We start from the raw sequence: 14,229 nt of genomic DNA, 5'->3' as shown, positions 1-14,229 counted from the left end.
CTTTACTAGTGGTTCCCTCTATTCGTGTTCGTGTTTGTGTTAGATGTACGTATTTGAGACAGCCGAGGATTGGCGGGGCCGGAGGAGTGTGGTGGTGGTTGTTGTCCCTTCCCTTTCATGGAAACCCCGCGGAATGGTTTTGAGGCCATACACGTTGCTTTACCGGGGATCGCAATACCGCATCGCAGACTAGCGTAACACAATTGGGCCTTGTCGTGTCTGGCTACGCCACAAACAGGGTTACAACAAGGTAGATCACCGCTCGAGGCTTTCTCCCTGGCGTTCGAGCATCCGAGCGCAAACCTCGAAGGGACAACAGGGCCTTGAACCACGGTTAGAACTTGGAACCGAGAAATGCGTGGGACTTGTGTGCAGCATTGGCATTGGACAAGAGAAAAGAGTCGGAGAGTCCGACAGTCATGAGGCTCTTTATCCAGATGCAATTTAGGGGATAAATAAATCCAGAAAACCTTGGTAATGGATGCTTGATGTATTTTATTAGTGCGCTCTTAAGGGGTTTCATTATCAGAACGAGACACAACAAAGAATTTATCATCAAAACCTAATCACAGGTCAAATTCAATTGAACGAATGAAAGCATGCTCAAGATGCTAATGAATCGATCGGAAGTGCTACTGGCCTATACGTATAATCAAAAGTAGGCCAATGTTTCTTGATTGATCCTGGAACGAGGACGAAATTCGCGCTAGGGAATGATTCGAAGTTTTAAGCGAAACAATCAAACTCGCAAATTTGAAACTTCGTCAACACGAAACCTCGCTTTAGAAAGGTGATTTGAAGCTCTGCTGTACGGCCAAGGCGCGAAACAATCAAACTCGCAAATTTGAAACTTCGTCAACACGAAACCTCGCTTTAGAAAGGTGATTTGAAGCTTTGAATGGTAGATGGTGCAAGTGTTGATGTCTTCGTTATTCGGGCAAATTGTCCTTAATTCATCAGGTCCTTCAAATTGTCGGGCAAATCATACAATCCGCACACCTTATTAGCTGGCAAAGCCGCATCTGAAATATCATCAAAAACAAATGAATTACTTTCTTCGCGTCGTTGTTTTTTTTGGTCCGAGTTAATTATGATCGTGCATTCTGAAGGCCAAAAGAACACTTTTGAAAGATCTTGCTAGTACGTTTACTCGACTTCTGGTTTGGTACTTATCGTCAGATGACTGACTGACTGAATGACTGAATGACAGACTGATTGCCTACCTCACCACAACCCGACTTTCACGCCAAGAGATTTTTTTTTCGTTTCGAAGATCCAGCCAGCACGATGGTGCAAAACAAAAGCGATCGAGCTTGATTTATATTTTACTTCAACAAATTGCAGTTCAGAGAGGCGCCGATTCACGAGAGGAGAGGGGGGGGGGGAGAGAAGGATATGATTCTCTGACTTGAAAATATGAAACTGTAGGGGGTGTATGACCACTCCATTTACGTGTAATTCTAGACCTCAAAGCAAATCTGACGTCGGATTCATGGTCAGATTGACTTGACTACATACGAATTTCAGTTCGTTCTAAAGCGCATTGTTTTCATACTCAGAGTATGGAAGTGGCCCAGCAGTTGGTGATACTTGTACGTACTACGTATTATTTGAAACATCTATCGATGTGAGAACAACTCTCCAAGGTAGCAGGGATGGCTTTCACACCATCCACACCATCTGCATGAGTCTTATTTTACCGTTGCTCCGTACATTTCCTCCGCCAAGAAAGAGCATTCTCTCATCACTCTTCTGCATGTACATACTGTGCTTGTGTGTTAGACACCTTCAGCATTATCTATTTCTTGTTTCTCGTGCAACATGTGCCTCATACATGATGCAGAGTTGCTGTATGTAAGCTGTGCTTCATGAAAATCTGGCGCCTCTATGACAATGGGCAAACATCCTGCATCGCTTGAGTAGTAGATTGTGGTTTCATGAAATCCCAATTTGATGCCTATTGCAATTTTTATCACATTGTTATTATCACCACAACAGCTCAAAAAACAAAGATATGATGATGGCCTGAAGTTGATAGCGCGAGACGTCTCGCTCGCTTGCTCAGTCACTGGATGAATCGAGCGAGACCAGCTGAAATGGCACCTTTGAAGATGCATTATTATTTTTACCATCATGTTCTGGCTCGCGCCTGCCGGGTTCGACCTACTCTTCGTCTTGGATTTGTGCTTGTCTTTGCAATCCTCGCTTCCGAGCTGCTTAGCTATGGTAATTGTGCACCGACTGGAACTGATTATCAGCCATCTTTCCGTGGCGGTGGGTTCTGTCTTGTGGATAATAACGCGTGCCAAAAAGAGGATGGTGAATTTTTGGAGTCGCCAAGTCAGGTCTTCAATCAATTGGGGTGTCAGCAAAGGTGCCATGAGCACGCCACATGTGAATGGTAGGTAATCTCAGACTACCTCGCACAATCAAATGCCAAGAGTCAACCAGCCAGTCAGTTGGCCAGCCAGTCTACCAGCCACACATAGAGGATTTTTTTCCCCTTTCAAAAAATATATCAGCTAAGTTATGTTAATTTGGCTCGGGCATGCAAGGGCGCCTGACAATCTAGTTCATCCCCCAGACACTTCGGGGTCTTTTTTTTGGAAGAGGGGAGTGGCTAATTTAGGCTGGGGCGCTAATTTTGACAGAGGCTCAACTATTGTGGGAGCGATTATCTTTTGAGTCAGTCATATAAGTTGCCATTCTACTATCTCTCTTTCAAGGTGGACTTGGTATGAAGCGCAAGAATGGGATTCATCAACTCGAGGGGTCTGCCATTTATTCCAATCATGTGGATCAAGGAACACTTCATGTACGTTTTGCTACACGGGTGACCGGTCCTGTTATAGGGATGAAACCGAGCAAAGGGTCTCGGCCATTATTGGCGGTATTTTTTTTGAAACAAGCATCAACGACGTCGAAGTCATAGAGCAAAGTGGTCATTGTAAACCGGGTTTAGTAGAAGACACTCCACCCGAGTGGGTACGATGGGGCCATGCTTCGGCAACCGTGGGCTCCTCCTTATACGTGTGTGGTGGGCGTGACAATTTCGAAATCAAAAACTCGTGCCTGAGATATGACATTGTACGTCGCGTATGGGAAAATGACGTATCACCCATGAAATTCAGCCGCCAGGGGGCCAAAGCGGTGGAGGCTTACGGGGAACTCTACATTATGGGTGGGCACAATGGCACTCACGCTTTGAGTTCGGTCGAGATCTTCAACTACGAGGATGGCACTTGGCGTCAACTGGACGTACCTATGATCCACCCACGTGCTGATCATTGTACTGCAACCCATGAAGATGGAATCTACGCCTTAGGAGGTCGATCCCTTCCCGACTCGGGTCTCGTGGCATCTATGGAAGTCTTCAATATCACCACTGGCCAATGGTCAGAGCTCAAACCCCCAAATCTCACGCGGGCAGACCACTCATGTGCGTTCATGGAAAATGGGCTTTTAGTAGCAGGAGGGAGAGACTTGTCGGGCAATAATATTGGAACTGTGGACTTCTTCAACTTGACCAATCACCAATGGCAGCCCATGGCCGAGATGGTCATCGAACGTTACGCATTTGGTCTGACCGTGATGAATGACAGTGCAACAGCAGTGGGTGGACACAATGGCGTGACGGCACTCAAAAGTGCCGAGCAATACTCCATGGGCATGAATGAATGGAGACTGTTGGAGTTGGAATTAGACAATGCCCGATCAGAGTTTTCAATTACCGGGATTCCCCTGAGCTTACTTCCGGAAGGGTGCTAACTAATGAGATGGAAGTCGCAATGTCAACGGGATTTGCATGTCCTTACCTACCAACCAACCGGCCTTTAGAGCGGTGCTTCAAAATATAGCTAATTTTTTCACAATATACTAGAGTCCCATCTATCGAATGAGTCGAGCACGATACCAGGGGAGAGGGGATTTCTTCATCCATGGCCGTTTTCATCCAAACGATACAATCCTCTCTTTCCCGCACCCCACATATTGTCATCTTCTCTTTACTTTCCTTGATGAAGGTCTGACTGAGCTTGTTGACTTCGATGAAAGGAATGTTGGCTTTCACCCACTTCGATTGATCGAGGAAAAGCGAAGGGATGGCGCAACAGCCACATTCTTCATTCCTATCGAGTCAACCCGCCCCGAGACAGTAAATTCCAAAGACGTCTCGTATCTTGACGGCATCTTGTCAGCACGCTCAAATTCCGAAGACTTTCACAGAACACGGCGGCACCACAAGTAGCGAACACAAATGAGTCATCTCTTTAAGTTTGCAAGGCAACTAGCCTAACAGAGATAGGTCGACTGATGAAAAAAGATCGTAAAAATTCTGGTTGATTCTTGAGTCATCTAAAAAAGTGTGTCATTCATTTAGTTTTCTACAATCGTCGAAATGTCCAACACCGGGCAGTTCATACGTATTGAATAGCTTCTCAACGTTCTTCCGAACGATCTCAGCCAGAGTAACAAAATCCAATCCACTGACAGATACATGATTTATGAATATGTGAATCGAATTTCATCTATTTCTGAAGAGCAGTATGGATTTTTCCTTTTCGGCGTGGCTTCAACTTGAGACTGGATGTTCTTACTACGATTCTGTGAAGGAGAATTGGGCTGGAGTCGCAATTTTTTGTGTCTAAACTCACAAGGATTTTAGCTTACGTCCCTAATATGATCATTTTCCCCTTTGACGAACCAGCGACGAGTTATGGAGCTACAAAGTGGCGGGAGATTTATATGGCCCACGCTGTACAAAAAGTTTTAGCATGAATCAAAAGAGACGACACTGTGCAGAGTGTTTGAAACGGGCAGGCATTAAAAAAAAGATGAAATATATCAGCATCGCAGGTCTTATGATGGCTTTAAAAAAAAATGCAGAGTTATAAACTATAGATGGGGACAGCTCCTGAAATTGAAGAGCCTCAACCCTCCCCCGTGAAGCCGACTATTGAAAAAGTAACCAATTATATCCAAAAATACCTTGCATGAGTAAACACTTTGAGCAAGTGCAATACGAAAGCCACATCAAAACCGTATCACTGTTTATTTGTTGCTTTTTCCTTTCTCAAATGAAGTGTTCATGGGTAAAATTTCTACTATCCCGCATGCAAAGGTAAGGAAAGCAAACACATCCATTACCAACCTCAGTTTATTAATTTTTGTCACTTGATAGCTGAAAAGTGACTTTGTATCCTTTGGTGAATAGGACCAAATTAACTTTCTTTCATTCATTTTCTAAAGTTTCCAATAAGCAAATAACTGCCATTGACAGTTCAAGAGGAAAAAAAGTTAAGACAGCAGAGAATATGTAAGTCAAACGGCACTTGCACTGATAATATTCCTCAAGTCTAGACAAATTCTTTTCGCAACGATTTTCTTGCAAAATTGACGTTTACAGCTAGTTCCCTGTCTTAGAGTTGTGTGCAATTATGTTGTTGAGCTGCATCCGCCATGAAGGGCAGAAGTTGCTGATGCTAACCACAGAGGCAACTTCAAGTTTTGCTGATGTTCTCGTTTTATAACACAAGAAAATATACCGCTTGCATCATTCACGTGCCTCAAATGGCAAAATGTGACAAGACAGCAACCCAGCCTAGAAACGAGCTTCTGAGAATTCTGGATGAACGTTTACTACAAATTGGTTACTTCAACTTGAAGACCCCGTTCTTGCAGTGATATTGGGGGGGGCATGATGAGAGAACAATAACCAAAGGCATTTGTAACTTTTTTTTTTCAATCTCGCATCCCGCCTATTCAGAATGACACAATTTGAAGCGTATATTCTTTTTTTTGGTTTGGTTTTTCACGGGCTTATCTAACCGCTACAGGGAATGTAATCCCCAGTACTATTAAAATGAAAGGTTATAGGGCTAGTCAAGTAAACGCGTTCATGGACAACTGATGTCATTCCATGGAGTAAAATCAAAGACAACATGCCCAGCCAAACCGCACTGTGCATGCATTGGATTTTGACATGTTTTCATTTTACATGCTTGTCTAGGCAATTAGCATTGTGTTATTGAGCCAATTTGATAGTGCGTTCACTGATTAATACCAAACATGTTCGTTTAGTAGGGTTTTGTAACACAACTCGCTCAAAATCACTCGAATATTGAAAATTCAATGGGCGAATGGTGCGAGTTGACGGTGATGTTTGTCTTAGCTCCCTCTCCCCAAAATGCCCAAAATCAGGGTGCCGGACCACATTTTTCATCTGAATTTCGTTTACTTGACATCCCCAATAATTCGTCTATTTGCTACTTTTTAATCTCTTTATCATATTTGGTCTACCAACGAGTTGAAGTTGGCAGACCGAGCTAATCCTTGAATTTAGGGTTGATCTGGAATGCCACTTAAAAACGAAAAAAAAAATCGAATTAGGTTTTTCTAGAGGCTAGTCAGAGAAACGACACTCACGAGATTTCTGAGATTTTTTGGCTCCCTCGCGGCTGCCTGGTGTGTGCGATGGGGATCGGCTTTGAACACATTTAGTTACGTGATTCTCAAATTTAAGTTCCGAATGCAGAGAGCCAGCAAGTTTGATGGCTCGTTTGTCTGCCTTGGTTGAAATTGAGTAACGCAAGAAAAGTCGATCAGACCGAAACCCTGCAGCCCAACTACCAAAATGTGTTCAAAGCAAAATCTCAAGTGGCTTGGTTGGAGTGACTTTTCTCTGACAAGCCCTCTAGGTTTTTCTATATCTTTTGGGGTTGGATTTTTCACGGGCTTTTCTAACCGCTACAGGGAATGTAATTCCCAGCACTATTAAATTGAAAGTTATAATTAGTCTATTTCGTACTTTTTAATCTTTTTATGATATTTGGTCTACGAACGAGTTGGAGTTGGCAGACCGAGCTAGTTTTTGAATGTAGGGTTGATCTGGAATGCTATCTAAAACTTTGTCGAAGTCTGGCTTCAAAGTTGCTACCGGATCAATAAGGCCTACGTATTCCCTATTAGAGGGAAGCAAATTGAACAATGAAGGAGCCCGAGAAAGGAGAGAAGTGGACTTCATTGTGAGGTTTGAACTAACCTTGATTCTCGAAGGTTTGAAGGTGCTCTCAAAACGCACATTAAGCCTCGACGGTCACTGCAATTGACCCTAAATCCTGGGTTGGGACAAATAAAGCCCATGGATGCTTTTGAAGACGTACTGGTGAAAAGTGGCCTCACAATCAAGAGCAAGGGACTAGAGACTTGTATCCTAGGTCTAAGCCAGAAGCGAGGTTAGTGAGTGATACCATTTCATGTTTTTCAGAACCAACGTTCATGTTTGCACGACTCTTTCTTGTTGCATTGACGAAGTTCTGAATTCGTTTTTGAGCGAAGAACCAATGCGATCATAACACGTACATAAAATTCGAATTTTCGGCCACCTCTTGGTCAGTTACATAAGCTTTTGACAATATAACTTTGAAGTGAACTACGTTACAATTAAGGAAAAAACTGACCCTTTAATGCCTTTCATTGAGGAGATTTACATTCCTTATTTCATTATATTAATTCGAAAAGTGGCTCAGAGTTGCTCTCTGACCAAGAGCAGGCCGATTTGGCGGGAAGCTCGTTCGCAGTTCATACCGTATTTCTAGTATTTCTAAAAGTTCGTTGTACAACAATAACCAAGGATTGTTTTGGAACGAGGCTTCAAGAAGGGATGTCTAGGCGGGGAAAATTTACATCGGGCTAGGAAAAGACATACATCATCAGATACCTTTCTCACTTATACTAAATATTGTACTATTCCAACGTTTCTGGCCTGCTCCCTAACTCCCTCCTAATGCGAGAGCTCTCGCGGTCCTATGATGTTCTTAGTAAAACATCTTTGGACCTGTTCGACCGTTTGGAAATCTGCTGAGCCAATTGGAACGCCAAAACACTGACGTTTGATGCCTCCCGTTTCTTCTTTCCCTATTTGCCAAGGGCTAACTCATGCACAACCCCACGCCATATCCCAGTACGGGTCGATCAAGGGGAACAACAGCGCTGGTTTACCCAACCAATCTTTTTTAACGAGATGATCCACTGGATGCGACTCTGAGCCTGAGCTCTGGTTCAGGCCCAGCTCGAAACCATGTTTATCAATATTTTGTTTCATATTTGTGAGAATTAATAAATTGAATAGATGGATCCCTTACGATGGCTCAAAGGATGGATTGACGAAAGGTGCCTAGGGTGAGCGAAGTTGGGGTGGGCTCATAAGGTTGGCTCGAAGTGAAACCGAGGAAATAGACTGTCCATAATACCAATGATTGCTCTAGGCCAACCCGAAAACGGCCTGAACCTGACCCGAAAATTGAACCCAATCACCCCACCTCAGCCAGAAATCTGATTGTTATAGGCCAAGTCCGAACGAAAATTATTGGCCAATAAACGTCTATTAGTTCTTAAAAAGTGAAAAAACGCCTGAGATGAAAGCAATTTTATTCTATCTCACGCTTCTAACGTCTTCAATAGTATGCATAAACTGTGCTAGAAAGAAACACTAAGGATTCACCTTGGCTGAACGTGCACTTTGTGATTACGAGTACATTTCATGCAGGAGAAAATCCAAACTGATTTAAACGGGGAATACCTTGTACCCGTTTTGATTTGGGAGCCTGCATTGATAAGTTCATTGATATTGCCCTTCAATTCTGTTGAGAACGTTCAAAACATAATGTTTTTATCAGAGAGTGATTAATATTTGGCTTAAATTCAAACTTGGTGCCAATGGGAGCCACTAATACTAGAGTTCTAGACAGATAAATGACACTACTCTGATATTTTTGGTTCCGGTGACGTTGCTTGGTGTGTGCGATGGGGATTGACATTTAAACGGACTTTCCGAGTCCGATTTTGGAACTGGAGTTGCGTGATCACAAGAACGTGGCATTACGTTGGATGGATGGTTTTAATTCACACCCTGACAGTTTTTATGAAGCCCTACTTTTGCTACATTCAATATAACAAGACCAAACCAAACCAGCCACAGGCTAAAAGGAACCGAGGGGTCCATAACTTGTTCCATGATTATGGGTTATTTTGTTTAACACTTAAGATGGCATGTTCAGTTTCATACATGTCAACATGTAAAAGAGCCATACAATAAAGCCCTGTGGACTTATGAAAAGGGGTTTGTTTACCTCATTCCTAAGGCAATGGTCTTTAGATATGTTTGCTCATGTAGCAATGGTCAATGATTTTTATAAGCTACAAACTGTTATAAGTTTGTGAAGTGAGTAAACTTCATTCAAGTTAATTCACAAAAATAGTGGGTGGTGCTTGTCATGTTTGAAAAACATCTCAGAGAAATTCCAGCTTGGCTTGTTTCACTCATTTAAATAGTGGTTTCACATACTTTCATTCTCTTTGCACTCAATCCTAGTGCCCTGTATTAAAAGAGTACAACAGTGAGGTCAGAGCACCATTGCAGTTAATTTTGAACCTTCAATTCTGTTACAAAACATTGAGTATACATGGATTCCAGATCTAAACCAAACACATTTTTTTTAAAAAATTGTGCTTTAAGAGTAAACTCTAAGGCTTCAAGTTATTCTTCAGGCATCCTTATATGCAATCACAGCAACAGCAGATTCAAACTAGGCATTTTTAAAAAGAAATATAAAAAGTGGCTCAACAACTGGCATTTGAAATATTTGAAGTACGTTAAAGGGTGCCTGAAGGGTAGCTAAAGCCGTATATGACACATAGAATCAGAGAATGTTATATAAATGCGTTTGGTTTGGATCTGGGGCCCAGGTAAACCCACTGTTTTGGAATTGAATTAAAATTAGATAGCAATGGTGTATTGATCTCACTTTTGTACTCTTCTAGCCCTACTCAATTCATTCCCATCTAATCTAAAACGAGACGCATGTAAGGCAAGGGTAAAAAAAATCCGTGATCTTCTTTGGATGAATCATGGTGTTGAGGATGGCAGTAATGATTCCGTAACGCAATGCTCCAAATTGATAATCACGCAACTCAAGTACCAAATCGGACTCGGAAAGTCCGTTTTAATGTCAATCCCCATCGCACACACCAAGCAACGTCACCGGAACCAAAAATATCAGAGTAGTGTCATTTATCTGTCTAGAACTCTAGTATTAGTGGCTCCCATTGGCACCAGGATTGACATTGAACACATTTAGTTACGTGACTCTCAAAATTAAGTTCCGAATTCAGGGAGCCCGAGGGTTGATTCCTTGTTTGACTGCTTTGGTTGACACTGAGTAACGAAAGGGAAGTAGCTCGGCCCGACAGTGCTGCCGAAAGACCATAATTTGTATTTCCTCTCGCTAGAACTCTAACTGACACCCCTTTCTTCTTTTTCCAGTCTTTTAGTTACTCTAACGCCTGTTTTATGTCAACACTATCTATAATGAGATGACACTTCCATGTACATTTATCAGTTTCTCAAAGTATGATGGTGCACGAAAAAAACCTACGGCAAGTATCTTTTTATGAATTCGACTACTTCGAAACACGCCCAAATACATAAGTATTTGTTCACTTGCTCGCACAGAATTGCACCCAAAAAAAGAATCGGAACAGGGGATGCACGTTCAAGAAACAAGCATCTGAGAATAATATTGTCAGCTTCATCCTTTTTACTTCAATGAAATATTCTCATCATCTCATGTTTTATAAAGTGTTCCATTATTTTGAGCACAAAAAAATACTAGCCTCAAGTTCATGTTCAAACATTCTTCAAAGTTATTTGTCACTCCCAGCAAGCTAACTAATCGCTTGTCCTTTTTGAGGATACATGTCTTCATTGAAAAAGATCCAATCAAGTTTCAGCTTCATTGGGTCCGACTTCTTCCCGCCAACAATCGCAAAGAAGATTACGCGATCCGAGACAGTTAGCGTACTCTTACGTTGATCAATCAGCTTTGGTTTCTGTTCCTTTTACTACTTAAGAATGTTCGTAAGAGGAATTCAGGGCCAAACCGTTTCATCTGCAAATGCACGAGTCTCAAGAAGCGAATTCAAGGTCTCTACCAACGCCAGCCCATAAAAAACTACGTTCGACGTTTTTTGAGACAAAAGATTTTCTAATTTTAACATTAATTTGAAGCATTCAATATTCAAAATCAAGGAGTATAGCCATTTTGGGCTCCTCAGTGAAAAAAAAGAAAGGCGTAATTCGTGACAAACCCCTTTGAAAACTGTATGTTTTACGTTACTTTGGGACGTCAATGCGTGTCAAAAAATGTTTGTTGCATTACCGAGACAAGATTCTCGCACAACTTGAGATTGAAACAGAGGAAGCGACGCATCTCCCAGCCTCCTACGTACATGTTTATACATACACCCATATACATACTACAGTTTCCACCTGTAGTATTTTGTCAGTCCAGGACATACTTCCAAACCATCAGGCATTCATCCCACACATTATACTATCCGACTTTAGTTCCGGTTGGAAGGAAGGCATATCTATTTTTAAAATCTCTCTGTGTCCCTTCGCCAATCTTCTCTTCCCCTCCGTCCAGCGAAGCCAGGGGCTATGATATGTAGAGGCAAAAGAGGCAAATGTACCCTCCCAGAATGCACAGCTTGTACGTAGTAAACGTACGCATTCAAAGCACTCGCGTCACTTCACTCCGAGGACAGAAAGAGCCCATTGACGTGAACAAAATCATGTGCGTATCTTCCACGACCAACTTCTACTGTCCGTACAGAGACCATGCGTCCCAAGACTCCCATCCTCCTCCTATGCCTCCCCTCCTTCTTGCCTCTCCTTCCAGTCTCTGTTCAACGGCCACCACCAAAATAATCTTGTCAGGCATCCTCAGCAAGGAAGAATAAGTGTCCATGAACAGCGTCATGGATTTGGCACAGAAATTTGACAGAGTGCGTCTCCATATACTCCTTGTGGATGACCTTAGGCTTCAATGTCAAATGGAATACCTACTGCTTGGATGACCTCTCAAGCCATCCCAGGGTCAGAGCCAACTGTTACGTTTTTACGCAAGCCTCTTAAAAATAACTACGACGGACAATCAAAGACACCCATTGCTTATTAATCAAGTGCATCAATTATAATAGCTCAAAGAACGAAACAGAGATTTAAAATGCGTGGAATTAAACCTTCCAGGTCTCTCGCATATTCAATCCAAGGCAACCAGATTTTCTCGTAGTACGTGACAATACGTTGACAGCCATATCTTCTGGTAGTGGGAAAGAGGATCAAGATTGAAGAGGGTACTCCTCATATTTGTATTCAAAATTTTCGCTTCCGGTCTGAGCGGTTACTCACGTGAGATAAAACCCTTCCCAAGGAAAACTTGTTGTACCGGTTCATTGGGCTTTTGCCATAACTGTTGTGAGCGATTTTGAAAAAAAAAAAAATCCAAGGCCACGTCCAACAGCCAACAAGTTTGCCTCTAATGAGGACAAGAGGATGATAGAAGTTAGGTAGACAACGTGGTGCCAAACCTGATGGGCTAACACGCTGAAGATTGGCGTGCAGTCATCTTTTTAGTTACAAAAATGCAGAAACTAAGGAGAAGAGACCTCTTTATGACTGGTAGTAGAGTGGTGGTGCGGTCATGTGATGGTGGTACTTCTTCTTGAAAGTTTAGGTGAGCCAGTCCTTGGGATCCCTTCAGTAGGTCAGGACGTACGCAAAAGTCTGTAGGCCCTCGCAAGCACCAAGTGTAAAGTTTAAAACGGAAGGGCCCAACACGCCGCAAGAACACAGCTAAGCTGACTTCCACACCATTTGTGGACGGCACTATGAACCACGGCCAACCCCACCAGGACCATTCACATTCTCTCTCACACGCACTCCCTTCCGCCATGCAGAGTTTCTTTATCCATCAAGGAATTCCACAATACCAAATATGTTATATACTTCTAACAAAATGGACTGACATCACGGAACAAACAAGAAAAATTATGTTCAAGAGAAAAAAAATCCTTGAGAGCTGAAGATTGCACACTGAGACTGTCTTGGAGAGTTTGTGCGACTTTTTCCGTAACTAAAATTTCCCAAATTTGTCCCCAAACACCGTAGTTTACCTACACACTTATTCCCTGTAAACAAAGTGTTGGTCTCTATGCACATAAAAATCTACCGATTCCGGCCTAAATGACATGAATTCTCAATTAATACAGATCCATCTACAATTACCTTACCCAAAACTGATTTCTCAAGACACATGTCGCGCCGGTTTACAATGGATGCTTGGTTAAAGCAGAGAACCTCTTTATATCCTGAAAGGATGGCATCCCTTGGAATAGCATCCCTCGAGGAAAGGAGGAAGAACCTCGAGCTAACCCAAGCATCCCGCTTACTCCACGGGACAGACCAAATTGACCGGCCACTGTTTCAAACTGTTAAATACCATAAGAGAAATACTAGAAGTGCTCTAAAAATGGATTTGATCCTACCCCCGGTCAAAGTGGATTTCAAGAAAAATGTCATAACAAACCGTGTCATCAAACATTGGAATGAATTGCCACGGGACGTGCAATACGCATAAAGTCTGTTATCGTTCAAGAAATACCTGAAATCCTTCTGATCGGGGCATGAAGCCGGCAAATTGGTCCTAACCTCCCATTTTTGTAATCTTATTTTCTCTTTGTCCTTTTCTTGTCTTGTATTATTGCTATAATATAATGGACATATTCTTAACATACATTGATAAAGTGTTTGAGAATCAAATACATACATACATACATATGAGAATCGTGATGAGCCTTACGGTCTTTTGGACGAGAGAAAGAGAGAGAAGCCAGAAAATAACTTGGAGGAAAACCGGAACAACTCCCTCACCACTCTTTCTTTTTGTTTCTAGGATATCAAGACCTGCCGTATTGTATTTACCAGTAATTACAAAACTGCGTAATGCTTGCCACACTTCATAAATTGCGAAATGTTAATGTACATGCTCTCGAAAACAATTCTAACGCGTACTGTACTTGTAAAAACTCTATTATTTTGAAATGTTTCGTTAAGTAGTTTTTGACAATTGGCCTCAGTTTTTAACCAAAAAAGTGAACAAAAACACCCACATAAATTAGTAGCCTAGTTTTACTTTTTAAGAAAAAGGGAAATGTACCAATCTTTAGCTACCATTTTTGGCCAAATAGAATGAATGCCAACCAAAAACCATGCTTTTGTCCTTGCGGAATAAATTACTTACTTATCATAACTAGTTTAAAATTTTAGGGCCTATTTCAGTCGTTCTCAAATCATGGACTTTCACAGTAACTCAAAAAAAAGAGGATCTT

The 14,229-nt window shown here is 42.0% G+C and overlaps 2 protein-coding genes and 1 long non-coding RNA gene across 4 annotated transcripts in view; 2 read left to right on the top strand and 1 right to left on the bottom strand.

The window, feature by feature from the left end:
• Window positions 1-475: 475 nt before the first annotated feature.
• Window positions 476-14,229, bottom strand: part of LOC131890323 (persulfide dioxygenase ETHE1, mitochondrial-like) — a 30,450-nt gene continuing 16,696 nt past the window's right edge. For both annotated transcript variants that reach the window (XM_059239650.1, XM_059239651.1), the window contains 2 exons: window positions 882-1,022; window positions 476-790 (listed from right to left, as the gene is read on the bottom strand). In XM_059239650.1, the coding sequence (XP_059095633.1) occupies window positions 949-1,022 (74 nt within the window). In that variant the 3' untranslated portion in view covers window positions 476-790; window positions 882-948. The remainder of the gene's footprint in view (window positions 791-881; window positions 1,023-14,229) is intronic.
• Window positions 660-1,288, top strand: LOC131890326 (uncharacterized). Its single transcript, XR_009374299.1, has 2 exons — window positions 660-790; window positions 882-1,288. It is a non-coding gene; the product is annotated as an uncharacterized LOC131890326 (long non-coding RNA).
• Window positions 1,738-3,874, top strand: LOC131890321 (kelch-like protein 20). The gene is made up of 2 exons (XM_059239648.1): window positions 1,738-2,401; window positions 2,727-3,874. The coding sequence occupies exons 1-2, from the start codon at window positions 2,073-2,075 to the stop codon at window positions 3,766-3,768; spliced, it is 1,371 nt and encodes a 456-aa protein (XP_059095631.1). The 5' UTR covers window positions 1,738-2,072; the 3' UTR covers window positions 3,769-3,874.

Source organism: Tigriopus californicus, chromosome 11, assembly GCF_007210705.1.
Source record: "Tigriopus californicus strain San Diego chromosome 11, Tcal_SD_v2.1, whole genome shotgun sequence".
In the NCBI taxonomy this organism is placed as follows: Eukaryota; Metazoa; Arthropoda; class Copepoda; order Harpacticoida; family Harpacticidae; genus Tigriopus; species Tigriopus californicus.
Note: the sequence above shows the minus strand (reverse complement) of the source record. Positions and strands in the feature narration are given on the sequence as shown.